Source organism: Priapulus caudatus, unplaced genomic scaffold (assembly GCF_000485595.1).
Source record: "Priapulus caudatus unplaced genomic scaffold, Priapulus_caudatus-5.0.1 Scaffold76, whole genome shotgun sequence".
NCBI lineage: Eukaryota > Metazoa > Priapulida > Priapulimorpha > Priapulimorphida > Priapulidae > Priapulus > Priapulus caudatus.
Window position 1 is genome coordinate 375,063 of NW_014577137.1, and position 26,171 is coordinate 401,233.

Below are 26,171 nucleotides of genomic sequence, written 5' to 3' on the forward strand. Positions count from 1 at the left end.
CAAACCCTACAACGTAGAGGAATGTCGTAGCAATAGATGGCTGAAATGCGGCGGCGACCGTTCACGGACGAGTATACGGTGCGACGACGCTCGACTTTCTGGGAATTGTGTTCCTCTTTCCGCCACGTTGACAGCAAAGACGATCCATTTATCACGTACATCTGTGACCTAAACGTTAACCTGAGTCAGAACGTTGCAGAATACTGCCGCACGCATACCTGGCTGCCAAGCTCAGTTCTACTGTACATGGGAGCCGCACGGAAAAGCATAAAAATATCTTACGTGGCGAAGGCACAACAGTTTTCTACGAACTTCAAGCATATTATTTATTGCAATTTTGAAAACTGATTCTTGGATATTGGGTGTCAGCGATAATTGTTGCACACTACTGTATTGTTCTGTATATAATAATTCTGTCAATATAATAATTTGGTCATGTAGTTATGGTATCTTGGACTAAATCACCTGAAATAAATCATGGCATCGTGATCATTAACCGACTGGATGATAACCACAACCACTTTAAGCCAGACTTCACTTAACAGTGTTAACCCATCCGCTTTTAGCTACTCCGACCAATATGTTCAAAGTGAGCTGCGTTGTTTAATGTAATCACACGCACTCTGCCATTGTCCAATTAGGTGATGTTGAAGGCAATGTGACAACCTGGCTTTCAGCAGAGTGACACTGCATACAGTCTCTCGAACGTGACTATCTCGTGATGTTCGCACTGCATGTTGCACAAGAAGTCCATAATCCGGACGGCCCGTCATTGACATACCCGTGATGTGCACCCCTCGCGTAGTGTGCAGGAGAAATACTCAGACCCTGAAGCAAACTTGTCTGTCAGCTGCTGCGCAGGGTAACCAATCAGCACGACAAGGCACAACCACTCTGCTGCTTCGGTATTCTGGTTTATTAACCAAAGCAATATTTGCAAACCAGGGAAAAAAAATACACGGGCAGCGGCGATGTTCGCCCCCGAAATGCCAAAAGAGCCCCCGAAAAACATTGATATCGAAGCGACCCCAAAAGCAAAAGTCGCCTGGAATCGATTGTCCAGGTTGGTCCCCGTGCCATTGCCAGCTCTCCCGTCGCTTCTCGCCATCTGCCGCTGCGGCAGAGCCGTTCCACGCGCGGTAAGATTCATGGTACGGTGTGAACTGTCAGTGTTAGCCATCTTAAGCATGCATGTGTGTAACTGTAACCCTGTATTGCATTCAACCTCAAAGCCAGCCGCCCGCCCGCCCCGCTGCGTATAATCGTGTGCCTGTCCGCGCCGAGACGCCCGCTGCGTCGGTTTGCGTGCTCGCGTGTCGCGGCGTTGGTTCTGCCGGTGTCCTGCGCGCTGTGCTTGCCGTGTGTGCGCTGCGCCAAGCGTGCGTACTGCGGGTGCCGGTGTGCCTGCGGGCAGTGCTTGTGGCGTGTGCCTGCCGCGCGTCGTGCCTGCATGCGTGCGCGTGCGGGTGTGCTGCGGGCCGTGCCCTACGTGAGAGCCCCTAGGGACCAACGACCCGTAGGATTATAGAATCGGTAATCCATGGAAAATCTAAATGAAATCACACGTATATTTTCGCCCTGGGCCGCACACTCGTATGTCATTCCAATTGTAGCTTTTTCGTCAATTCCCGTCGAAAAGTTTTGCTGTCCTCATTCATAGTCCAGCAATGCAACCCTCTACAATTTTAGTAGTGAACTTAGTACCACCTGAAACAAGTCGTCCCCCCCCCCCCCCCCCCGTACTTTCCAATCAATGCCACCCCTGGCAGCAGGCCGTACGCAGCGTCGATGGTACACAGCCATACACACGTGCCTCGCGGGCCGCTTTCTCAAACCCCCTGAGCTTCCAGGGCCCTTACGCGGGCCAGCCGCAAGAGACTTCGCGTATAAACAATCGATCCTCCTCGCTCGTACAGGCAGACACTACACTATTTGCGCTAGCCGTAATAGTTCTGTGTTTAGCTGAACCTGTGATGTATTCACTATTCAACTTCAAGGTGCATTTGTGGTTGTGACTTGTGAGTTGTGATTATCATGTTAGTCTGTCAGTCTGATGAATAACTGTCTTGAATATTGACTGAATGTTCTTTGTTTTGTCTGTACAAGCTTGCTAAATTGGTGTGTGTGTGTGTGTGTGCGTGCGTGCGTGCGTGCGTGCGTGCGTGCGTGCATGCGTGTGTGTGACGTGTGTGCGTGTGTGCGTGTGTGCGTGTGTGTGACGTGTGTGTGGTGTGTGCGCGCCCCCGCAAGTGTGTATTAGCTACTGTGCTTGTGTGTACATTTGAGGAAACAGCCCTGGAAAGTGGAAAAAGAGCCCTGTTAAATGAAAAAGTAGCCCCCGAAATTTTGGGGGGGTTTGCAAAAAGAGCCCCGGAAAAATAAAAATTAATTTTTTCACTGTTGCTAACATGCAACAGAAAGCAAAAATCAACAAAACGTAATAATGCGATGTATATAACGCAATAGTTAAAAGGTGTTAACTTAATTAATGTTGAGGAATCTTATAGACGTATGTGTGAAATCGGTATCGATATCGGGTTTAGTATGAAGCATCTACTGCTTTGATTTTCCTAGAGTAATAGGAGGAAACTTTGGTGCTTTGCCAATCTTACTGTTTACAACGATCATGATCGTTGCCTTGATTTGCCAACAAATAGAGAAATTCTGGTGAGCAGCTAAAATTTTCGCAGCACTCAGATGGTATGACTGTCAATCGCTGATTATATTATATTGCGAAAATTCTTTGTGGGATTATTCTGCTACATTTTTACTGGGCAATTATTCAGTTATATGTTTGAACCTGTATACTATGCATGCAACTATACTATCTTTGCAGCAAATTGTCAAAAATTGTGTGATCTACCTACCTACCTGAACCAACCCTAAAGTTCTTGGTCATTCTACTAGATTTCACACACCTTATCACTTTACCAGATTTATTTTGACTCGAGTTTGGCTGCCGTTCTTCGCAAGAAAGAGTTCTAATTTCTAAATGATAGGTAGTCTAATGTTTCTTCAGTCAAAATCATTTATCTTTGTTCATATATACTGCGCCCACATCAATGTCTCTATCTCTCACTGCGCAGCCCACAACATCGGATGAACTGTGCCAAGTGCTAGGTCTGGATTACACCTTGTACTTTATCATTGGCTGCGGGAGACCGAACAAGCGACGAAGCAGCAACGGCGACGGTATCGCGATGATTACCTCACCCCGCGGAAAAACATGCACGTGAGTTTCCATTGCGTAACCCTCTGACATGTATCACTGACTCTGGAGAGAAACAAGTGTGGAGCAGATAGTGATGATGCATTTTAGTACATGCGATATTTATTGCATCCGGCTGGCATGATTTGAGGTTGGCTCCAGCTAAGCATTGATGTGATAGGACTTCCTTAAACATGGTTCTGTTCTTGGCAATAATCATTATGTCTAGACATTTAATAAAAAAAACTTGCCCTATTTTCAGCCCTCTGATTTCCTATTCATAGTTCGTTTGTTCCTTTTGACAACTTGAAAAGGTGATTCAAGAGTCTCCTATAATGTGTCAGAATAGCTACCGAATGCAGCCAAATTCGCACCATTTCTTTTAAAAAAAAATACGGGGAGCATGCCCCCGGACCCCCCTAGCATGGCGATGACACGTACGGTCCCTGCGCGATTGCTCGGGCGTCTCTGTTATGCTAAATTTAACATTCAGGCTGAACATTGTAATTAAACCAAGTCTCATCCTAGTAGGACGTCCTTAAACATGGTTCGGTATCCTTGGCATAAAGTGCTCAAACTCGACAATATGGCGGATGGAATGCGTGTGAGAGAGATGGGGTATAAAACCCTGGCCTCTCTTGACACCGAACCTACAACACTTTGTCAATGAGGTGTGTGTTATGGGTCGCTGAGGTGGATGTAATAAAGTTCTTTTAGAAGCCGACTGGGAGGCTGAATGCTTTAACTGGTGCAGACGGACTCTGGCCATACGGCTCTGACATGGAAGCAATCACCCCTATGACTGTCTGACAGCTATGAGCCCCAATAACACCGCCATATAAAACCCTCTTGCGTGGTGAACCACCTCGAACATGATTGAGATGTGAGGATGAAAGGAGGAAACAGTCGAGCAAAACACGACCATGGTAACACTAGCTATTATTTTACCAAGCTGCTGCAAACGGATCGAATCGGAGTTGATATGGTGGACCATTTGCCACCGATTACTAATATTTGGGCTAATTCCAAAAATACAACTAAGGTACTAGGTATTATCTTCCGAGGTTTTTCATCTCTTTTATTTACAATTTTACCACACGCAAGCCTTTGAATGGGAACAATAAATGCTACGTAGTGTCGTTGCCAGCTTGATACCCGTACGGGTTTTTGTACGCTGCAAATCACCAATGTTCCATGCCAAGATAGAGAACGTGGAATGCAAGCTTTGTAAGTCTATGGAGTTCAGAACAGCAAAAAACAGTGAGCGACAGTTCTTCATCGATAGTGACGATTGCAGCGACACGCCGTACATGCATTGAAGGCAACCGAGTCCAGTGCCTTCCGTCTGACGTATGTAAGCTCCACAACAATCGGAATGAAAAGAATTCATAATCATGCAATAAGTATCGAGGAGTGAAATAAAAAACAAAAGCACTGTGCAAGGCTCAGTTATTGAAATTTATGCCGTTTCGCAAACCTTACGTTTACCTCAACCTGAGCGTCAAAAAAGTACCCTTAAATATTCACATAGCATCATATACGAAATGTAGGCATATGCACAATCCTCAGGTATGTGCTAATACTGACCAAAACGTATGGCCACGGTTCTCGAAAAACTTTCTACACGTAAAATGTGGTAACCCCCCCCCCGCCCCCGCCGGGCGCCGGGGCGCGTGCGGCGGGGGTGGGCGCCCCCTGACGCCGACGGCACAGGCCGGCCCGCTGTAGGCGGGGCCCGGGGCACCGCACGCGCAGAGCCACACGCGCCACGTGGGGACAGAGATGCGGCGGGTGTGCGCCCCGGCCTCCGACGAATGCCGCGGCCCTATGCCAGCTACACCAGTCGCCCTTCCCAGCGCGCCGCGACCGTCGGCGTGCCCGGTCCCGGGATTTAGCCTATATCTGCGGATTTGTGAAGGGGGAACGTTACGATAGGCTGTCAAACTCTGTCTGTTCAGGCATAACGTAATAAATCGTAGGTAAGTTAACTAGTTGTGTTGGACTTTAAATAATTAAAGCTCAGCACTTTCTGTGCTTTATTCCATTCCCTGATAATAGTATTAAATAACAATAAGATTATGATGAATACTATTACTAACGAAGTGCCGTGAAGCGGACGCGCTTCATCTAACGTCTACTGCGGGTGACATCTGTCGGTGGAAGTGGTGGGAATTCTAAGTCAAACCCCATCGTTAAGTCCGCAAATGTGTTTCACCATATCACCCGAAACAGTGAAGGCACAGGGATGGTATGCAGGAACCTTCTCAAAGGAATGTTCATTGGGATCGGTTAATGAAAGTTTGCCCAACGAGATGGCGGCGTACTTTTAAGTGTCTTCCAGATTAAAAGATGGAACGTCACCATCTGTACGCTAGCCTAGCACAAACAACTACTTCGTGCGCAAGAAACTAGAATAGTAAGCCTCATCCATTATACCCTACGCAAAGGCCTACAGCTGAAAGAGGAGCATGCACCTGTAACAAATTATACACAGCAGAAAACTACACAGTACCACCACCACATGCACTGGCAGTGGCATACCTTACTGTGAACACACTGACAGTAACACGAAGCCCACTAAGAAATAATATACGATTTAAGGAGCATAAACCTTCTCAACCAATTTAGCCTGTTTTGAACCCAATTTCATTCTGTGACATTGTAGCCTCGATACTATCCAGCCTGTATAGCAATTCTACTATGGCAACCCGACGCGCAATCAAATTCTTTCTAACAGTAACAGTAAACAAATCCACGTTTAACCTGCCTCTTGAGGGTCAAAAGGTTATCCGACAATTACTCTTCGCATGTCAGCAGAAAGTACATTTCATGGTCCTTTCAATAAAGCCATAAAAATGCTAGGTCACCGCTGAAACAAAAAAGTTTTTCAATCGCTCCGTCAGACCATGTCCTCAGAAAATGTCTAAAATCTGCCCTGTGACCTCCAATTTCGGCACAGTGATGGCGTTTCCTACCATGATGCTGTACACCGACTATCACGAGCCTAGGGTGAGCCGTTTAGATTTGTGCCGCAATTCTGCATTTCCTCCCTATACCCCTTCTTTTACACCTCTTGACCTTTGACCTTTGACCCCCAGCTTTGACATCCCAACTCGTTTTCGGATTACCCCCTCACGTCCCAACTTTCGAATCCGTACGTCGAGCCGTTTAGATTTGTGCCTAACTGTTGACGGACGCACGCTCATGCGATTCTACAAGCTGCATCTGACTATGTCAGATGAGCTAAAAACAGAGCAAATATATGCATACGTAAGTGCAGGAAATGTGCTTACCCTAAAGTCCCCAATTAAATTTTTGTGCGATTGCAGGACAATCGGAAATCTGCCGCTACTTGGATTCCACAGCCATGTGACAACCACATTACCCCTGCCAGTATCGCGCAGAGCTGCAGCTCTCACACCACCACGCCTAGACTGCAGGTCACGAGGTCGTCCTGCAACCTGAGAGACCCCTGGTGGGAACGGCGAGCATGCGTGGACAGCACGGCCTCACAGACTTGCGCGCCTGCCAAAGGTGTGACGTCGGCAGCAGCAGCAGGAGCAGCCAGGACCCCGCTGTTGGAAATACACAACCTCAGTGGGCCTCGCAGCGGCAAGCGCAAGAGCAGCCGCACGGCGGGCAACGAGACAAAAACAAAGGTCGTCGAGGGTCGGCCGACAGATCGGGAGCGTGCCGGTCCCGCGCGGCGGTGACGTAACCGTAGCCGCGTGCATGGGGGGGGTGTCTTTCTCAATAACTCACGAGACTGCAGCAGTGTATGCCGTAGATTTTTAAACTTGATTAGCACTTTGCTAATCAAAAGGTGAAATTGATTAGCAATTAGATGACATCGATTAGCAAGTATTGGGAAAATTTTTTAACATTTTCTCTGAAAAATTTGGTCACTGAGAAATACAATTCATTCCGAGTTATGGCAACTATTACCAATTGGCAGTTTGCTATACCATATGAAATATGATTTGCCAAAGCTTCAAATTGATTTGAAAAGTGTGATGTGATCATGGTATACACTGGACTGCAGCAGTAGTGTTTTAAGGAGTTCATATTTTCTAGTATTATGTTGTGGTATTATGAAAGGATCACTGGAGTACACTGCTCTAGTTCTGTAAAAGAATGAAGAAGCTTATGCGTGACGTAAACTGCATTCTATCTCGGTACGAAGGAAGTGTTCTTTTCCTCTAAGGCTGTTTTGCAGGGACTTTATTTTTTTACGAAAGAAAGTTTGTGTAATTGATATATATATGACTAGTACTTGTTCACCACGGAAATACGCTTTGTTACGCGTATCCATGTGGTTTGCATTTAAAAATGGATCTTATGTGACCCAATCAGTGCAATTTGATATTTTCTGTGCTCCAAATCGGGAGTGATGTGCCGGCATCGACATTTCTTGTTCTCAGTGACGAGGCAAACGCACACATATTATGCAGCGGCAACTTCATACCAGAATGTGCATTTCTATAATGTGGATATCTAGTCACAGAGCATGCAGAGAAAGCAGGTCTCTGTGATGGGTACCCCTTAGATAAGGAAAAAATGTTGAACGATCTACAGCAGTAGCTATGAGCTCGCTGTGTAGTCCAACTGATTACGTATTTCAGCAAAGAGATGCCTGTCTATATGTAGAAAGGCATGGTTTTGCTAGGCTGTGCCAAGATTGGCAGGTTTATATTTTTTAGTATTGTATGTGTGCATGCTATTGTTCGGTTAAGACGAGTAGTTCCTGCATTATATGCACTAAAAATGACTCGTTTGTATGCGTCCTTACTGCTATCGTGATACTAAACTGTAAATACTGAAACCTAAATCTTTCACATTTGCGTTTGTTAAGTAGTATTGCATGTTTTTCGTTTGCGACACGCAAACGAAACGTCGTCACTGGCTAGCCGTTACAGTTTCCAAGAATGCTCACTTACTCCGCACAGAGTTGCAGAAGCGAGTGTCATAGTAAAAGTCATAAGGACATTGACTGATGTAGTTTTTTTTTATCAACTCGTACTTTGCAGGTGCGTACACCAATTGTTTGAAAGCATTTATGATTTTAGTTTTACTGTAATTATGGCGTGGTGGGGCTGTGTGAATAGATGGGCATATCGCGACCATGCTCAAACAACAATAGTTCAAGTAATGTTCCATGTTTTCTATGCAAGTTCTTCTTATCCCTGTCTTAATGTTTGCTATATTAAAGCTACTTTCCCTCCTACTTCCTCTGCATGTTACTATGCTATTCTGCTGTGGTCTCTTATATTCTACCATATAAATGTGAGTCATGATTTGCGATGCTTGTGTGGGGTATATATCGCAACAAAATTCATGTTACGGTAAGACTGTTATTGTTGTATGTTCACTTGTTACATTTTATAGGGAACAAATTATAGGGTATTGAGGTTTTGTAGTTCATGAAAAAGACTGTTCTCTTAGCTTTGATTTGTCCCAGCACTCATGGTGTGACAGCTGTGATGCACAGGCCTTCATACATCAATTACATCGACATATAATCAACAGATGTAACAGTGTAATAGAAGATATAATTATCAGTCAACATGGTCAATATATCTATCTATTCTCTCCCCTCTCTCAATATCTATGTGCGTGTGTAGTAAGCGTTGTTTTGCAGCGTTGTACAAACAATGAACAAAAGCAATATACAATAAACATATTGTTTTTGCGTTACAAACGTAATACTACAGGTTGATTACACGTTAGCAGAGAAGAAAGCGTGTCCACACGAATTCTAGCTGACTCAGCCCTGGAACACCTCGGTCACAGCAACGTTTTGATGTGGGCAAGAAGTTCATCGCAGTATTGCTTCCTTTGATGCATGTGTTTAATCTTCTCCACCTGCTGGCCGAGCAATGCAGGGCTGATGGCTGCAGCCTGCTTCAGAACCTCTATAAAGGAGATGAGATGCTCGTCAAGTTACTGATTATTTTGCGCTACTCATTACCCTAGCTGGTGCAACCGACCCTAGATGGTGCAACTGACGTTACCTGGCATAAAACCACCCTAAGCCTACTTGCTGGGAAACACTACCTGATACAAAGAATTTACCTGGTGTAAAATTCATCTGTTGCAAAACATCCTACCTTATGTTAAATATACTACCTGCAGTTGAGAAGTAGGGTGGTAACGATAGTCATTATTTTACTGTTCTAATGTGAAGTCCTTACTCTACCACATAGGCCTATAGGACATAATTATAGCGACCATATATCCTAACATACAGCCCACCAGTGCTAATTTACATGTTCAAATGACCGACTACATGCGTGCTGCCAACAATTCAGCATAAAACCACAATAAAAGATGTTGTTATCAATATCACGACAGGGTTAGGGTCTTGATCTGATAACAGATCTGTTAGGACAGGCACTTGGTTGAACATAAATCGGTGTCATGTTTGTGCAAGCTGATGTTAAATTGGGAAGTCCTACCAAAGACAGATTGTTGTATAAGTGCACTACTGTCGTCCATGTGTAGCAACAAGCCAGAGTAGAGCAGCTCCAGGTGCGCACTGTGTAGAGTCACGTCGAGGCTTCTATCCAGCGCTGAAAAGTAGGCTGCAAAGGTTTTCAGTGTAGCTTCACGCACTTCATCACTGAAAGCAACCAGCAAATACATAAGCATCTCCTTACACATGTAGCATTACACACTACAGGACACGGTAATACAATGTACAATAGTCATAACTTTTGATCATCTCCGACAACGGGCCCCTGGTGTCCGGGCAAACCCAGTAACCTTTTCCATACGGATATGTACACCATAACAGTGACAACAGGCATTAGAAATCAGGCTGCAAACTTTAAACGACTGTGACATGCCGTCGACACGATACCTGACATCGTCCATGCGCTTCAGCAGCGTGGGATAGATGCCGAGTAGCGCGTCCATCTGCAACGCGTCGCCGCACAGGTTGAGCGTCTGCTTGACGACGCGGCTAGCGAGCAGACGCGTCGTGCGGCTGTCGTCCTCCAGCAGCGAGGTCAGCTGCGGGAGCAGAGCGTCGGCATGACGTAGATACTGCAACAACGCACAAACATCACGTATTAGTGCTGCTGGTGTATACGATGTTTGTACGTGACATCTACATCGGCACTAGTAATGATGATGACAACGGTAGTAACAAGTGCCGCAGAGCAACAGCACTCAACTGATGTGTACTGTAGGCGGGTATTCTTCTGATAAACTCACTGGCAACCGAATCAAGTGCGCCCTCCCGCCACCGCATTCGCGCTCAGAGAATATATCTAGGATACTACTAATACAGATCTAAAATCTATGCTAGGCTTTGCTATACCGGTAGTACAGTAATAAAGATACAGCTGTGTAACTTTAATGACTTCGGTATATTAACATGTTATCATGAATATGCGTCGAGCCCGAGTGTAGTGGTGGTGGTGGTGGGGGAGGGTGGGGGAGGGGGGGGTAGAGGGGGCTCTAGTAGCAAAAGCAGTTCAATCCTTTGTTAACAGTCAACAAATCCATGTTTAACCCTCCTCTTGCGGGTCAAAAGGTTATCGGACACTTACTCTTCGCACGTCAGCGGAAAGTACATTTCATCAGAAGTAGATAATAGGGAAGGAGTGTGACTTCAATAAACAAGGAAAATTCATCATTTACTAGCCTTAGAATACCTACGATTTACTACGCGTAACTCAACCAACTTGAGCTCAAATCGTACACAGAACATTCGCCTAGCATCGTGCGAAATCGTTTCCTCGTATACACCCGCAATCCGGAGATACAGACTAAAACGTTAGTAGCAAAACGAATCCATAACCCGCATAACTTGAAACAATAGGCAGCTACTAACGACTTGCGCACTCTTGTGCCCTCGGCGATGTGGTGTGGCTCGCTGGGAGATTGGACATCGACGCAACACTCGGCGAGCTAATCTTTGACCTATTTACAGCTGGTATGCCCCCCACGCACGTACGCCTACCGCAATCAGCAGCAGCTCCAGCTCCAATCTCCCAGCGAGCCACACCGCATCGCCGAGGGCACAAGAGTCGTTAGTAGCTGCCTATTGTTTCCATTTAGGCGGGTTATGGATTCGTTTTGCTGCCAACAGAATGGAGAATCGTGTCATACGTTTTAGGCGGTATCTCCGGATTGCGGGTGTATACGAGGAAATGATTTCGCTCGATGCTAGGCGAATGTACTGTGTACAATTTGAGCTCAAGTTGGTTGAGTTACGCGTAGTAAATCGTAGGTATTCTAAGGCTAGTAAATGACGAATTTCCCATGTTTATTGAAGTCACACTCCTTCCCTATTATCTACTTCTGATTTCATGGTCCTTTCAATAAAGTGATAAAAATGGTAGGTCAGCGCTGAAACAAAAAAGTTTTGTACTCGGTCCGTTAACTTAGACCATGTCCTCAGAAAATATCTGATACCTGACCTTTCCCCCACTGCCCTTTGACATGTGACCGCCAATTCGCGCTGGTGATGGGTTTTCTCCCCATCACACTATACATCGAATATTAAGAGCGTAGGTCGAGCCGTTGAGATTTGTGCCGCAATTACGTATTTCATCCTATACCTTAAGTTAAGGGAGAAATATTCCCCCTCCATTGACACATCTTGACCCTTGACCCCCAAATTCGACATACCGAGTCCTTTTCGCAATTCACCTCCCCCCCTCCCCCGGCATCCCGAATATCGTGACCGTACGTCGAGCTGTTAAGATTTGTGCCCAACTGTTGACGCACAGACGGACGAACGCACGGACGGACGGACGGATATTCATGCAATTCTACAAGCTGCATCCGACTTCGTCAGCTGAGTAGTGAGTAATGAAGATGGCAACAACAGTAGTGATGATAACGACAAAAACATGGGTAACAATGACGATGACGGCAACGACGATAATGACAATTATAACAAGAGCACTGCAGTAATATAACTTGATGAAAATTTGGCACCACCACGTAAATATTTGCACATTTAACATGCATGTGTGGCGAGCTTAATTAATACATTCATGATCCTGCTGCTACGTTCATGCTCACCAGCTGTGGTGTGACAGCACCAGATTGGAACAGCACCCACAGACACGACACGGCAGTGGTCCTGATAGCAGCTGCTGTTCTACCCGCCTGCCACGAGCAGTTAGGTACGATCACTGAGTTGAGAAGCTTGCTAGCATACTTGGCAAACATGCCTGCAGTAAAATAGCAGTGCAGACAAGTAAGGTATAGGTCCTCATCACGTCATTTATATAATTATACTATTAACGGAATGTCTGTGTGTACGTTATGTCCTATTATGTTGCATTTCATTTTTAGCATTGTGTTGCATTACATTACCTTATTGAAATACACAGTTTATATACCATTAGGAAAAGTTAATAATAGTACATTGTATTTCTGATTTTTGCCGGGGTGAATGCAATCAGAACTGACATGGAAAAGACAAGTGGAAATTACACAAATTCGCACGTTTGTGGGATGTGAAAAAAAGGTGGTGGTAGAGCTTGGTATCACTGAAACTAGCACATGACAAACCACATACCCTCAGAATCAAGAGTGTACTTTGCATTCACCATGAGCTCTGCGAGCGTGTAAAATAGCTTCAGCCTCAATTCTGCTTCCTTTTCTTTGCTCAGGGTAATCTCGAAAATGGAGATAACCACGTTGAGATGCTTGCCAATTACAGGTCCTATGAAAGTATTATATCACTCATAATTACATTGTTCCACATGCAATGTGCATTATCAATATTACAAGTTATTATTATTATTATTATTATTCAATTCATTACTAATAATAATAACAACAAATTACTAATCAGCACAAAAACAAACAATTTCACTTTTGCTGAATGCAACAAATGCCATCGAAAATTCAAAAGAGTCTGTACTGGCCCATTTTAGTAGTGCTTAAGATTCAATGACTACTGTAGTTTTTTGAGTAAGCGCTTCGTACCCGATTCTGTCACAAGTGTGGTGAAAACCTTTGCTTCATGGCTAATGCTGCTCCAGCCATTGCAGGTTTCATGAAGATTATTTAGGACATCAGGCATGTGTAGCTCCATCAAGTGCCACTGGTCCGTAAATCCCTGCACCTTGGCCAATTCCAGCATTGCCTCGTGTGCCTGCAGAGAAAGTACCAGCAGTACTATACAGAAAGTATACAGGACTACAGGATGCATATATGTTTCAAAGACACGTTGTCAATTCCTAGTTTCATTTCAACAACGCCAAATTAAGTTACATGTCTTACTAACAAACACCTCGCTCTTAATATAACCATGGTTATTATACATATTTAATTAAGTCTTGAATTTCCACCACACAGACCACTCAGTTGTGAGTACATTCAGATGGACACTTCAGTTTGCATAATTAATGCATGGGTAGCCAGACATCTCTTCCCACCTGCTTGTTGCTGGACTCATTTTCGATTAGCGGCAGCAATGATAGTATGGCATTGAAGAGCTGTGCACTGATGCTTGAGCAATCGTCCTTGCTCACATTCAATACAGTTCTTATACAGCTCACCAGGTGCTGCTGGAATCTCACCTGCAAAGCAATGTGCACAATTTGTTTATCAGGAAAAAACAACAACATTGAAATACACTTGTGACGGTATTGGTTGTTACGCACTAATCAGCAAAAATGTATCAGCGAATGATCGGTGTGCACAAATTTTCCGAGCTACCTCCTGCATCCTGCACACGTCGTCTGCTGCAAGGACATCTGCAATAGCAGGCAAATGCGGCCGCAGTGAACTGCGATTGCATCCCTCCACGATGGCCGTTAGTGTCATGACGTGATTCGCTGTTGGGATGCTTTCAAGATCCGCCATCATGAGATGCCACCAGGCATCTGCTGGCACAAAGCAGCCGACCAACCTCGCACTCTTCATAACCTAACAACATGCAAGGATGCGAAACATGTCATGCCAATCGCAGAATGCTGTGTGATACCATATATATGTCCCTTTGTACCGAGACAAGCTAATGTAAGTCATTGTGGGGGAGTGTTTTAAATAACATCAAGAGTAGATAATAACACATGTGTTATTATCTACTCTTGATAACATTAACAGTTAATAATACCTACTCATAACACATTATTAACATATTATATTGGTATTTTTAGCACTTGATAACATATCATTACAGTGCCATAGTCTCAGCAAATTCCTTGGGTCCAAACAAAGTTTTGCAACGAAATACTTTTAGTTATTGCCTTTAGGAATAAACCACATGTACAAAATGATTAAGCTGTAGAAATAAGTTTACGTACACTACTATTTATTAAATTCACGCTGGACAAGTCAGATGCCTATAGAAGGGTTCAAGCTTACTGTTTTTGCAGACGTTTCAAATGGCACTGGTACAAATGTTAACAGACTCACATGATTCACCACGCTCGTCTCTTCATCGCCACATGCTGAATACAGGCCCCTGAGTAGAGACTCCAGGTGTTGAGTCATCCTGTCCTCGGCATTCAATAGCAGAACATAGAGCAGTGCTGCAGCTTTTACTCTGGTGGCTGCTACCCAGTCTGTGAGGTCACGCAGCAATGCGGGCAAGATCCTCGACATGTGACGGTAGACAAGCTCCCTGCAGCCAAGGTTAGGTCTCACCACTGCAAAATTACGAGTGAGAGCTTACAACAAGTTTAATGTAGAACTTGTTATGAACTACATGCCACTAAAGACACCACAACATAGCATGCATCCAGCCACAAGGATTCACATTCACAAGAAGTTACACTCTACTGCAAGAAACTATAAAATCATTTCCCATTTAAATAATTACAGTACAAATTGATTAATAAGGTTATTGCACCTTTATATCACACACTATATCGAAAAATATTGTAATAAGCATTTTTACTAACCATCACATGGATAGTGAGGTGGTTGCTGTGTGACGAAGTCTAGTCGATCTTTGAAGTCCTGATCATTTTCCTTCTCATATTGAAAACCAACCTTAGACCATAGCTCATCTGCGGTCTGCTGAATCTATTAATAGAAAAGTAAAACTGATTCGTTTCTAAGAAGGCTTCTTTGTAGTTAAGAGATTTGATACCACATTGCCAAAATATTGTGAACTGCAATGAAATATTATTACCTTTGGAACATCGTCGGTGATGCTGGTTAAAAGAAGTGGAAGAAGCTTGCAGAAATAGGAATATCTGTCTGGGAGTTCAAGCAACCACATACCGATGACCTGGGTCACAGCCAGCCGCACCTTAAATCATTGCAAATTCGTTTCTGATAGACATAACAATATTTTTATTTAATCATGCATAAGTCTTTCATTCTAGTATTTGAAAATCCTCAAATAAGTGTTAAATAACTGATAAATTATTAGTATTTCTATGCACTGTTATTTCAAGTGGAATGCACATGTTATATAGTACTAACTACACATGCCTGCTACAGAATAAATACCTGGGGTGTCTGATCAAAATATCTCTGGGCTAGGTGTGGAACTACATCCTCGACACATTTACTACTTCCATGATTAATTACATCCCCTGTAAAATGCAGTATATAACAGAAAATAAATTCTGCAAGTTAGGTAATACAGCAATCAAACTAGCTCTAGTACTATAGCCCTTCGCTCCGCCGCAGGCTGCATCAGCAGAAGCTGTGGCGGAGCGAAGGGCTATAGTACTAGAGCTACAATCAAACGTGCACGTGAATGATTTACAACTATATCAATACCTTGTGCATACAACATTAACACTCTGATTGCCAAAGACGCAGATTTCCGTATTTGGTAAAAAATCGCTTGACTGCCAAAGATGGAAATTTCTGTCAATCGGATTTTATTTCACAACACGAAAGATTAGTTCATAAAGTATTGGGTCCAACCGATGATCAATTACAAAATTACAACCGATTGACAACACTACTATTATAGTACTATATATACTATATGTATATATTTATACTAGATAGAGATGTTATTTGGTATCTAGAATATATGTTTTGCCCATAGGAATAAAGAAATACGCCACCTAGTAGTGAGATTGACTCTAAAAGAGACTTGCATTTTCAAATTAGTTTTTCTCCACTTTTTAGTGAATTTCAACCAAAAAGTTGAAAATAGTTGTATTTTTGAGATTAAAGAGGATTATCTTGTCTTTTTTAAATCAATAAACATTTGGTATCATTAGAAAGTTTGAGTCTTGTTCTTCCATATGCTATATTTGCCTATTGAATAATTATCTCAATTTTGTTAGAAATAATTGAAAAAGGCAGAAAACCTCTGGCAGTGGCAGTTACGCTCATAGGGTCTATGTCCCCCAGGGTACTGCCAGAACGTACCCTGGGTACGGTCCGGTATAGCGGAACGTACCCTGGTCATTATTTGATATGGTTAGCAGGGTTCTCCCTACGTTGCGCAAACGGGGCGCACGCGCCCCGTTTGGGAAAACTCCCCCCTGTTTGAATCGTTGAGCCCCGTTTGAATTACCTCCGCCCCGTTTAAATTCCACCACAATAAAAGTTTGCCAGCGCGGGAATCGACCGTCAAGAATTGCCGTTCGACCAGGACACCCGACGCGTGTATTTTTACCGTACTACGCATGCACTGCAGACAGTACACAAGTTAACCTGACAATGCACAGTTAACCTGTAACTAACTGTACACCGACTCGGCTATCTTATATATACAAGAACCCCAAATACCGTCTATGGTGTGGTGGCGATTTTACGCATTAATTAGTCGTACGGTAAAAATACACGCCCACCGGACCCCCCTAGTTTTCCCCCTCCCCCTCCCCCCCTCCCCTACCCCTCCCCTCCCCCTGTTTGAATTTCATCCTGGAGAGAACCCTGGTTAGGGTCAGGGTTAGGATTAGGGTTAGGGTTGGGGTTAGGGTTAGGGTTAGGGTTAGGGAGTAGGCGTAGGCGACTCCCTAGACTCGTTAGTGGAGTAGGCGAGGTACGGTCCGGCATAATAGATATTACCAGGGTACAGTCCGGTATACTGGACCGTACCCAGGGTACGTTCCGGCAGTACCCCGAGGGACATAGACCCTCTCAGCGGCAGTTACTTTCATGCTGCATGCATAAGGTCTGGCAGTCAAAGAGTTACACACCACAAAATGCTGAAATATTTTTCAGTATATGCCATACCTATAGCCTGAATTGCCACTATTCTAACTTTGGAGTGCTGATGAGATAGTGTTTTCAGAAGCGCTGGTACGAAGTTTTCTGAGCACATGTGAAAATGCTGTGCTGGTATAACTTGTGACAGATCAGAAGCACACTTGCAACTTTTCAACCTGACGTCTGGAAATGGATCCACTATAGTCTTCTGAAGGATCTGCACAACTTCATCCATGTACACGACGAACGCTTTGTTACACAGTGTAATAACTATTGCAAGAAGGTTTACGAGATCAAGGCGAAGCTCTTCCGCCGACTCTGTAATATTATTATTTCCCAGCCGTTCAACCAGGGTTGGTACAAGATAAGGAAGAAGCTCACTCGGCGTCTGCGTTGTCTGTATAATATCAAGTACGAGCTGTATTGATAGCGCTCTGCACTTCTCTACTGGATCAGAGAAACATTTCAATAATGGCCGGGAAAGATCTCCGTACACTTTATTTAACTTTGCCGTGTTAGAAGAATATTTATCACTAAAAAGCTCACTCCGTATCTCCTCTAAGGCCTTGCGTCTTTTTACTCGATCTACATCACGCAATCTATTAAGTAGAAGCGATAATTTAGCTGAAACCTCAGACAAATCGTCTTCAACGACTTCGACAGTAGGGGCTGCCATATTGTTATGCCTCGTGTAAGTGGTTACGATGACAACAATGATTTAATTATGCGAATGAATACCATTACAGTCAGTATATTGGTCTTCCAGTATATTGGTTCCAATCCATGGCATAAATAAAATTGCTGATCACCGTATGACATCAGTTATAATATAAAAGCATTACTTGATAATAAAAGAAATAGGCACACCAACACTACAGCATGCAATTAGTAATACTGTCGTACAGCAGTCGTGGCCGAGTGGTTAAGGCGACTGACTAGAAATCAGTTGGGGTCTCCCCGCACAGGTTCGAATCCTGTCGACTGCGCTACTACTTTTTTTGGGATATATTTACTGTTTCCACATGGTCACTTCTGATTCCATACATTACACGTCCTTCCGTTTTTATAACGTTATAGCATAGGAGAAAACAAAAAGAAAGTTGATCAACACTGCAGATTGCAGTAGATATCGCAATAATTTCTAGCCACAATATACACACCGAGTCACCGACATTTCTTTTGGGTCATAGGAAAAAATCAAAGAGCATATGTGATGAATTTACACGGTATTTTTTTGTATTTACATGCTGGTTTTTGGTTTCTGCATGCTATGTAGTATGTAATCTTCGCGCAAAATTTTATGCGCGTTATAAAATAACTACCAAAATCACATATAAAACAAACTATATCTGGCTCAAGCGCGTTTTAGGCTATACCCATAGAAATCGCAGCCCAATAAATTGTCAATTCATTTATATACCCGGTATAATAAAGAATAATTCGGGCTACGATTTCTACGGTCTTTCCCTGATTACATAGCTCATCGTCTAAGGCGGCTCGTGGGAAAAAAAGCAAGCCGAATGAACTAAGCGATTGTTTATTGTGTGCAGATTAACACACTATATATTTTATCCCCTTCGTCAAACGCACATGAACAGATAACGAATCATAGTTTATATTTTTGAGTTTATAATAACAATCTATAAACAGGAGTAGAAGGGTTCCAGCAATCGGTATACTGCTCTCATAAACCACTAGCATGCATATCACCCAACAAACACGATGGCACAATCGACAATAGTGCACATGCATATAGCACGAGCAAAGTGAAGCCTAACACGCTGCACTTCATTTTCAGTTTCAAGAAATTTCACGAGCAATCTCAATGCATTCTAACTTAGAATTCACACAGGAAACGTCATTTGACTTATTACTCTAAGGCTAACAAACGGCGTACAACATCTGTATCCGTGAGGATTCTACATGAAATTCTGTCCCAGTTAATTTTAGGGAGCAGTAGTTGGTAGATGGTAGATAGATTTCTAATCTCCATTTAAAATCTCAATGTTCACGAATGAAGTCCATACTGCAATCTCCGTCAATTTTGTCCCCACCACAAGTTGGCGCAAACAAGTAGCGATTTACCCACTGGATTGTGTAGCAAAACTAATTTCAACCCATCAATCATTAAATAGTGCACAAGCGTCAGATTGAAGAGACAGGTACGTGAATTGTGAGATTTAGGACGCATAAAAAGGGGAAACTCATAAAGCAAATGAGGGACATTATACATTGAAGATGATGCGCATTACTCCGTTAAACCACCTAGGTCACATATATATATGGTACAGGGACGTATAGCTAGTGGTAGTGTTGGGAAGCAGTTGTACAGCCTGACAAATCTAGATAATATTACATGGCCAGTGGCGAACTGCCTACAGTCAAGTGTCAAAAACAAACAACAAGAGGCTTTGCAGCTCCCCCCCCCCATCAAACGTAGCTACGCCACCAACGAATCATTACAAGACATGATTAATGCCTGTGATGCTTAGTGCAAAATTATGAATTAAATATTCAGACTCCAGGATCGGTACAGTGAAGTGCAATCCCGTGCGTGTGGTGCACACAGCTGATCATGAATACAATTTTCTTTTTACATTTCGCTGTCTTCAAGTGCTATTTTTCACAGAGAAATGCAAGCAGTAAGCAATACTGCACTCTTCCTTTCTCATACATGGGCAGCTGTGAGCCAGAATGTGTGGAACTCTGACCGAGTATAAAATCCTTACAGCACGCGTTAGACCACCCTTTTCAATAGGCCACAGGTCATGGGTAGAATACACGCAAATGACTCGGGAGTGTCTATATTCAGGCCGGTACGGGAGATTATGGTACGCATATATTTGCTAATATATTGACTAATCGCGCGTCAATAAACTCAATATTCACAGAGAGTATAGCTAAGACATGTGTCTATAGGTATCTAGAATATATTATGCAAATGATCTCCCGTACCGGCTTGAATTCATATACTCTCTGTGAATATTGAGTTTATTGACGCACGATTAGTCAATATAGCAAATATATGCGCGCGGAAGTGAATTACAGATGATTAAATTTATAAAATTCTAGATACCTATAGACACATGTCTTAGCTATACTCTCTGTGAATATTGAGTTTATTGACGCACGATTAGTCAATATATTAGCAAATATATGCGTACCGTAATCTCCCGTACCGGCCTGAATATAGACATTTCCAAATGACTCGGCCCCTTTGTCTTTGCTGTGTAAACAGAAAATGAAGAGGACTGGCGACTATCAAACGATTCACGCTGCGTTGTCAACGTTAAGCACCAATAGATGGCGCTGCACACCTACATGTTCACATCACAGAAACATTCCGTTTTATTTATTCCTGATCGCGTTGGTTTAAAAAAAAGGCATGTGTTTGATATATAAGCAAGAGAGTAGGCCATCATTACTCGGTTTAATCGCATTTGCCTTGTTGCGCCAGCCATACTGCATATTAGGCCACAGCCTGACACAAAAATATGAAAAAGTTCCACTGACACTGATAGAAATGTATGTCATGCATTTACTGTGGTATTGGTAATAGCAGTCCATCCCCCAGTTCAGAACTGGAAGCAGCCTAGGAAGGAAAGAGATTGCCTTATAGAACATCATGTAAAATCTACGCGAACACAGTAAAAATGCAAAATATTCTCGATATGCATTCAACTGTATGCTTGTTGCTGCTTCCAAATGGAATATAGGTGACCATTTGAAGTAATCATCCACTCTATATAAATAGGTGCCCAATGTACAACTCCCCTGGATTGCGTATGAACGGATAGTGATCTGGCTAATCCAAATCTTCCGTTATTAATCGTTTAGATGCAACCGCAGATCTTTCTGAAGTAGTTGGCACGGACACATCCATGTCATCACCATCATCATCGTCCAGGCCTCCCATTATACTTGAAAGTAGATTACCTGCAATACAGTGGATGCTTTCTTATATGCCCAGCATTGGGACAGTATCTATCATTTATGTGAAAACAGTATTAACAAGTGGTAGCATATTCATACCCTAAAGAATAAGAAGTGGTAACATATCTATATGTAATGCAATAGCCAGTGATACCACGATTATACCTCAATATATCAGCGAGTGCTATCAAATTTATATCTTAAAGCCACTCAGATGCTGCTACAGATGTTTCAACAATGCAACTACCACTGTGTTGGTTTTAATGACAGCATGCCAACAGCTTCTCCTAACGCTTGTGGTATACTCACCAAATATTCCACCGGTGGGTCGTCTTGGAGGTGGAACACCAAAGAAAAGTTGTCCAATTCGATCCAAATACTATAAATAAATGAAAAAAAGATGTATATTGACCACACAGAGATCTAATAAAATGTTTAAAATTTGGTTTAGGTACCGAACAATATTTGATATTCTTAACCGATAACACATGATGGTCTTCACATCAAATATAAGACATGGCTGTGGAGAGATACGAGCTGGGCAGAGACATGGCTGTGGAGAGATACGAGCTGGGCAGAGACATGGCTGTGGAGAGATACGAGCTGGGCAGAGACATGGCTGTGGAGAGATACGAGCTGGGCAGAGACATGGCTGTGGAGAGATACGAGCTGCGGCAGGAGACATGGCTGTGGAGAGATACGAGCTGGGCAGAGACATGGCTGTGGAGAGATACGAGCTGGGCAGAGACATGGCTGTGGAGAGATACGAGCTGGGCAGAGACAGTATCTATAATGCGACTCTAAATATGTCGTCTATGATCCCGGTAATCATCAGTTGGTTTGTACGTGAATTGCACTTTTTTTCTTTTTTTCCATTTTTTCCCATTCATTTATTTGTTGAAAAGAAACAAAGGAAATGGAACGTGAATGTGAATACAGTACCTCGTTGTAACATGGATCTCGTCTAATTGATGGCTGGTATTGCTCACACAGTACAGTGAATATTGCCAGCTTGCCTCTGAAAATTGAAATTTTATTGTGCAGTCACGTATAGAAATCCAGAATTAAAGCAATCCATCTAATATCTGTACTGAGATAACAAGAACATTGCAATGAATAGTCATGAAGCTAAAAGACAATGCCCTGGTCATGAATACTACATAACTTTAACACCTTTAAATATATTACTAACCACCTAACCCCTCTCTAGAGTCCATGATCCAGACTGCACATCTAGTGTGGCACTCTTACTTTTCTACTGCCAGCAGTAAGAACCAGAGAAAGTTGAGCAAAGGCGTGTGTTTAAATGGAGGTCCTGTCTCCACAGAAGGATGGCGTTCCATGTAAATGTTAAACACTCTGTTGGCAGTCGACTTATTCCGAAGGCATAGATACCTGAAACCAGTATGCAATGCATAAAACAAAGGGCATGGTTGGCCAAGAATGCTTGCTGTACGACTAGACAAAAGCGTTAAACCACGTTTGGTGTTAGAAGCCATATCGCCATAGTAGAGAGAGGTATAACTATATATATACAAAGTAAAGACTTAATGGAATTTGGACTCACAATGCTACTTCTGATGTAACTTTATTGAGTTTCCTGTAACTAGTCATTGGTAGACCAACACATGCAAATGTTGAATTTTCATTTATTGTGTGGGATATACTCTTCTCTATATCACGTATTCCTGGCAGCATTTTAAAAGTGCAAATAAAGGGGATTTCCGAGCTCCTACATATGGCATAAAATATTCCAGGAGATGAAATGAGAAAACCCATAGTTTTATGTTAACTATATTTGGACATTGCTATCCTTTCAATATTGTGTACACATCATCTTATAAGAAGATATCTTACCATTCATTACGCTCATGATATATTGCTATTAAACTTACTGCAATACTGCCTGAGTGATAAATAGGTCGAATTCACTAGGGTAGCCACGAGTCACAGAAAATTCTATAAGCATCTTGGCACATCCTTCGCCATCCGATGATCGGAGAAAATGATACCGGGACATTGAATAGTTTTTCTCTGCAACGCAGTAACAACGCAATATATTTATTGTCCACTATATGGTGAACAGGCAATGTAGGCAACATGCCTCCCTGATTACATATCGCACGATAGACATAAGATGCGAGAAGTTTACAGCACTATCCTTCTAATCTGCTACCACTGTTGCAGGTCATGCAATTTGGGTTTGTGCTGCTATTGTAAATATGTGCATTCCAGTGTATTAGCCAGAGGCCCGTCTATCCGTCTTTTGACCGGCCTATTCTTGGATGAGACAGATGAAATTTGATAGAGACACCATGATGGCGGCCCAATTTTACCCCTGCATGCAATTTTACCCCCCCCCCAAGGGTGCTTCGAGCCTGCAGCATCCTTGCTTCGCTCAGATGGTGAGACTCCCTGATTTTTTTCCTGGCTAACACCCTGGTGCATGCTAAACATCATTTCCATTAATTTATACAGCAATAATGTGATTAGGAGAGATTATCTAAATGTATACATATGTTTGTGATTTTTTTTACCTTTCCATAACGCAATAGCAAGGACCTGGTGGAGTTTCATTCCATCCTCTGGTCTTCCTTTTCCTGTCCAATTCAATGCAGTTGATACAAAGGGATGACGTTCCAAAGAACCAGCATCAAGGAGCGTAAATAGTGTTGCTATCTTGTCTGACATAATAAAAAAATTAAAAAGGATGATTTCTCAAGAATAACTCACACACGTTAACTTCAATAAGTACTAACAATAAATCCCATCATGTGCCCTATATAGCAAACAAGACATTACTGCCATGATGTCATAGACGGCCTGCCACTGGTTGCACTTATATCACTCACTGTATTAAAGCGTGTATTGCGAGAATTTTCCGGTGTTTTCCCCACTTTCATGATACCTAATGTTATTGCTTGAGTAACAATAAAATGTCTTAGAACCTTCGTATTCACCGAAAACTGCCAGTTTCGAACTAATCGTTTTTGTAAACATTCGTTTTCTGTCATCTTGAACTAACAGGAAGTATGGATTAGCTTGTGGCACCACCGCTTATCTGCCATACCCACAGTACAAGCACGCACTTGTTTTCAATTCATCACAGACACAAATACAAGTTTACCAATTCTGCCATTAGGCATTGTCGCGACACGATAAAATGCATTGCTGTTACTACATAAAATCTGTGATATTTTTGCTCTCAGGTGAGACTAGGAAGATAAAAGCGAATGCCATTTGTTAACTTTCGACAGCTACACGCAATCACATACCGAAAAGTTCATCACTGCCAGGCATAGCAGACTTGTTCAGTGCCTCCACTAGCAGCATGCAGAGATCTGCACCACTTCCATGCTGCAAAGTAAATATGGAAAGTAAGGACAATATGCGTGAGCAATCTGCTTAATGAGATTCCATAACCCTTCAACAATTTTACCACCACATGTTTGTCCGTACTATTACACATTAATTATTATACAGTAAAATTCCTGTAAATCAACATTTTTGGGACCAGCATATTTGTGCCGACTTACAAAAATGACGACATACGCGCAAGTCGTCATTTTGTCGACGTATGTCGCCCAAATGACGACTTATTCGCGTATATCGTCATTTTGACAATTTACAAATCCGGTATTTCGACGACTTAGAGAGTGTCAAGCTGATATTTTGCCAGGCTTTATATCTACATGAACTACTTTTGCGACGCGACGCGACTGTTTCCATGCGAGCTGAAAAAACACAATGCGTCCAAGCGAACAATGCGAATGAAAAAATCAGTGCACACAGCAACAACTCAGGTAAACTCAGTTGCGCGATCAACAGGCAATCGTCGGTTCGACCATGGTTCAACCTAAGCGCATATTTGCGACAGCAAGCTCGCACATCCCCTAGACCGTACACTGCGCCATCGGCATTTCTGATGACGACTTACAGATGGGAAATAACTGTTGTTTGTATTACATGGGACCTGTCTGAGGGCGACGACTTGTACATAATGACGACTTATAAATGACGACTTAGAAAGGGCTATTCCAATGGATTTAATATGAGAGAAAATTGGGACTTTGACTTTGACTTCCATGACGACTTATGTGAATTGACGAGTTAGACGATGACGACTTATGCAAGTTTTACTGTACAACAAACGTGCTGCTACCGAATAACAAATCAGTGGTGCATCTGAACATTTAAATTATAATCAAAATTTCTCTGCAAAATATTTATGCAACATATAAGCGAACATTTAAAGGCATAAGTACTAGGCCCATTGATTATGCAATGTTGATGAATGCTAGAGTAACTGGCACCTTGTGTAGTTAATAAATACATAACCTTACATCCAAATGCATATTAGTTTGTCCAATATCACTGCTGGTTACTAAGAAATGTCTAATTAAAATCCGCAGTCCAAAAATCAGTTGTTTACAGTTTCAAACCGCTGCCGGCGAAGGGGGTGTGATACAGATTTATAGTGCACCGGACATTTTCGCACGCATGCTCGGCCGTACGCAATGCTATCATCAGTGATTTCGTAAACATGGACGCTCGCACAAATGTTTACGTCATCGCTTGACTCCTTGATGACATTTACGACACGTAAATTATACGTTGATACATATCAACAACCGATTTCAAGTCTTGTTTGTAATGTAACCAGCAGTGATATTGGACAAACTAATACGCGTTTGGCTATAAGGTTATGTACTTATTAACTACACAAGGTGCCAGTTACTCTAGCATTCGTCAACATTGCATAATCAATGTGCCTAGTTCCACCGACCAGGCTCTCCGACTGTTACACGCCAACGTAGTGTTAAGCGAGAAGAGAACTTGTGGCTATAGTGCCTAGTAGACCGGGAGCCCAGGGGGGTCAGCCTAGCTGGAAAGGAAACCAATTTTCATGCATATAGCAATGATTCGTGTA

General features: G+C 42.8%; 3 protein-coding genes and 1 non-coding gene across 9 annotated transcripts in view; 2 read left to right on the forward strand and 2 right to left on the reverse strand.

Moving 5' to 3' along the window:
* Window positions 1-3,972, forward strand: part of LOC106821541 (cyclin-F-like) — a 26,439-nt gene extending 22,467 nt beyond the window's left edge. For both annotated transcript variants that reach the window (XM_014826400.1, XM_014826401.1), the window contains exons 11-12: window positions 3,087-3,232; window positions 3,926-3,972. In XM_014826400.1, the coding sequence (XP_014681886.1) occupies window positions 3,087-3,232; window positions 3,926-3,944 (165 nt within the window). In that variant the 3' untranslated portion in view covers window positions 3,945-3,972. The remainder of the gene's footprint in view (window positions 1-3,086; window positions 3,233-3,925) is intronic.
* A 4,903-nt stretch (window positions 3,973-8,875) lies between these two features.
* On the reverse strand, window positions 8,876-18,008 carry LOC106821540 (dynein assembly factor 5, axonemal-like). 4 transcript variants are annotated; one of them, XM_014826398.1, is made up of 14 exons: window positions 17,855-18,005; window positions 17,336-17,491; window positions 15,641-15,726; window positions 15,318-15,437; window positions 15,085-15,208; window positions 14,597-14,829; window positions 13,895-14,104; window positions 13,612-13,755; window positions 13,160-13,328; window positions 12,747-12,893; window positions 12,245-12,396; window positions 10,068-10,252; window positions 9,664-9,827; window positions 8,876-9,120 (listed from the first exon to the last, which is right to left on the reverse strand). In XM_014826398.1, exons 1-14 carry the CDS (start codon window positions 17,982-17,984, stop codon window positions 8,993-8,995), a joined length of 2,148 nt encoding a protein of 715 aa, XP_014681884.1. In that variant the 5' UTR covers window positions 17,985-18,005; the 3' UTR covers window positions 8,876-8,992. The 4 variants fall into 4 exon arrangements, with proteins under 4 accessions (XP_014681884.1, XP_014681882.1, XP_014681885.1 ...); XM_014826396.1 differs by having other exon boundaries at window positions 17,336-18,006; XM_014826399.1 differs by lacking the exon at window positions 17,336-17,491.
* Window positions 18,009-18,212: 204 nt separating this feature from the next.
* On the forward strand, window positions 18,213-18,294 carry Trnas-aga. The gene has a single exon. It is a non-coding gene; the product is annotated as a tRNA-Ser (tRNA).
* Window positions 18,295-20,724: 2,430 nt separating this feature from the next.
* The window catches only part of LOC106821523 (Golgi to ER traffic protein 4 homolog), a 13,090-nt gene continuing 7,643 nt past the window's right edge, over window positions 20,725-26,171 (reverse strand). For both annotated transcript variants that reach the window (XM_014826372.1, XM_014826373.1), the window contains 7 exons: window positions 24,517-24,598; window positions 23,779-23,925; window positions 23,137-23,275; window positions 22,493-22,636; window positions 22,184-22,259; window positions 21,551-21,620; window positions 20,725-21,244 (listed from right to left, as the gene is read on the reverse strand). In XM_014826372.1, coding sequence (XP_014681858.1) covers window positions 21,114-21,244; window positions 21,551-21,620; window positions 22,184-22,259; window positions 22,493-22,636; window positions 23,137-23,275; window positions 23,779-23,925; window positions 24,517-24,598 — 789 coding nt within the window. In that variant the 3' untranslated portion in view covers window positions 20,725-21,113. The remainder of the gene's footprint in view (window positions 21,245-21,550; window positions 21,621-22,183; window positions 22,260-22,492; window positions 22,637-23,136; window positions 23,276-23,778; window positions 23,926-24,516; window positions 24,599-26,171) is intronic.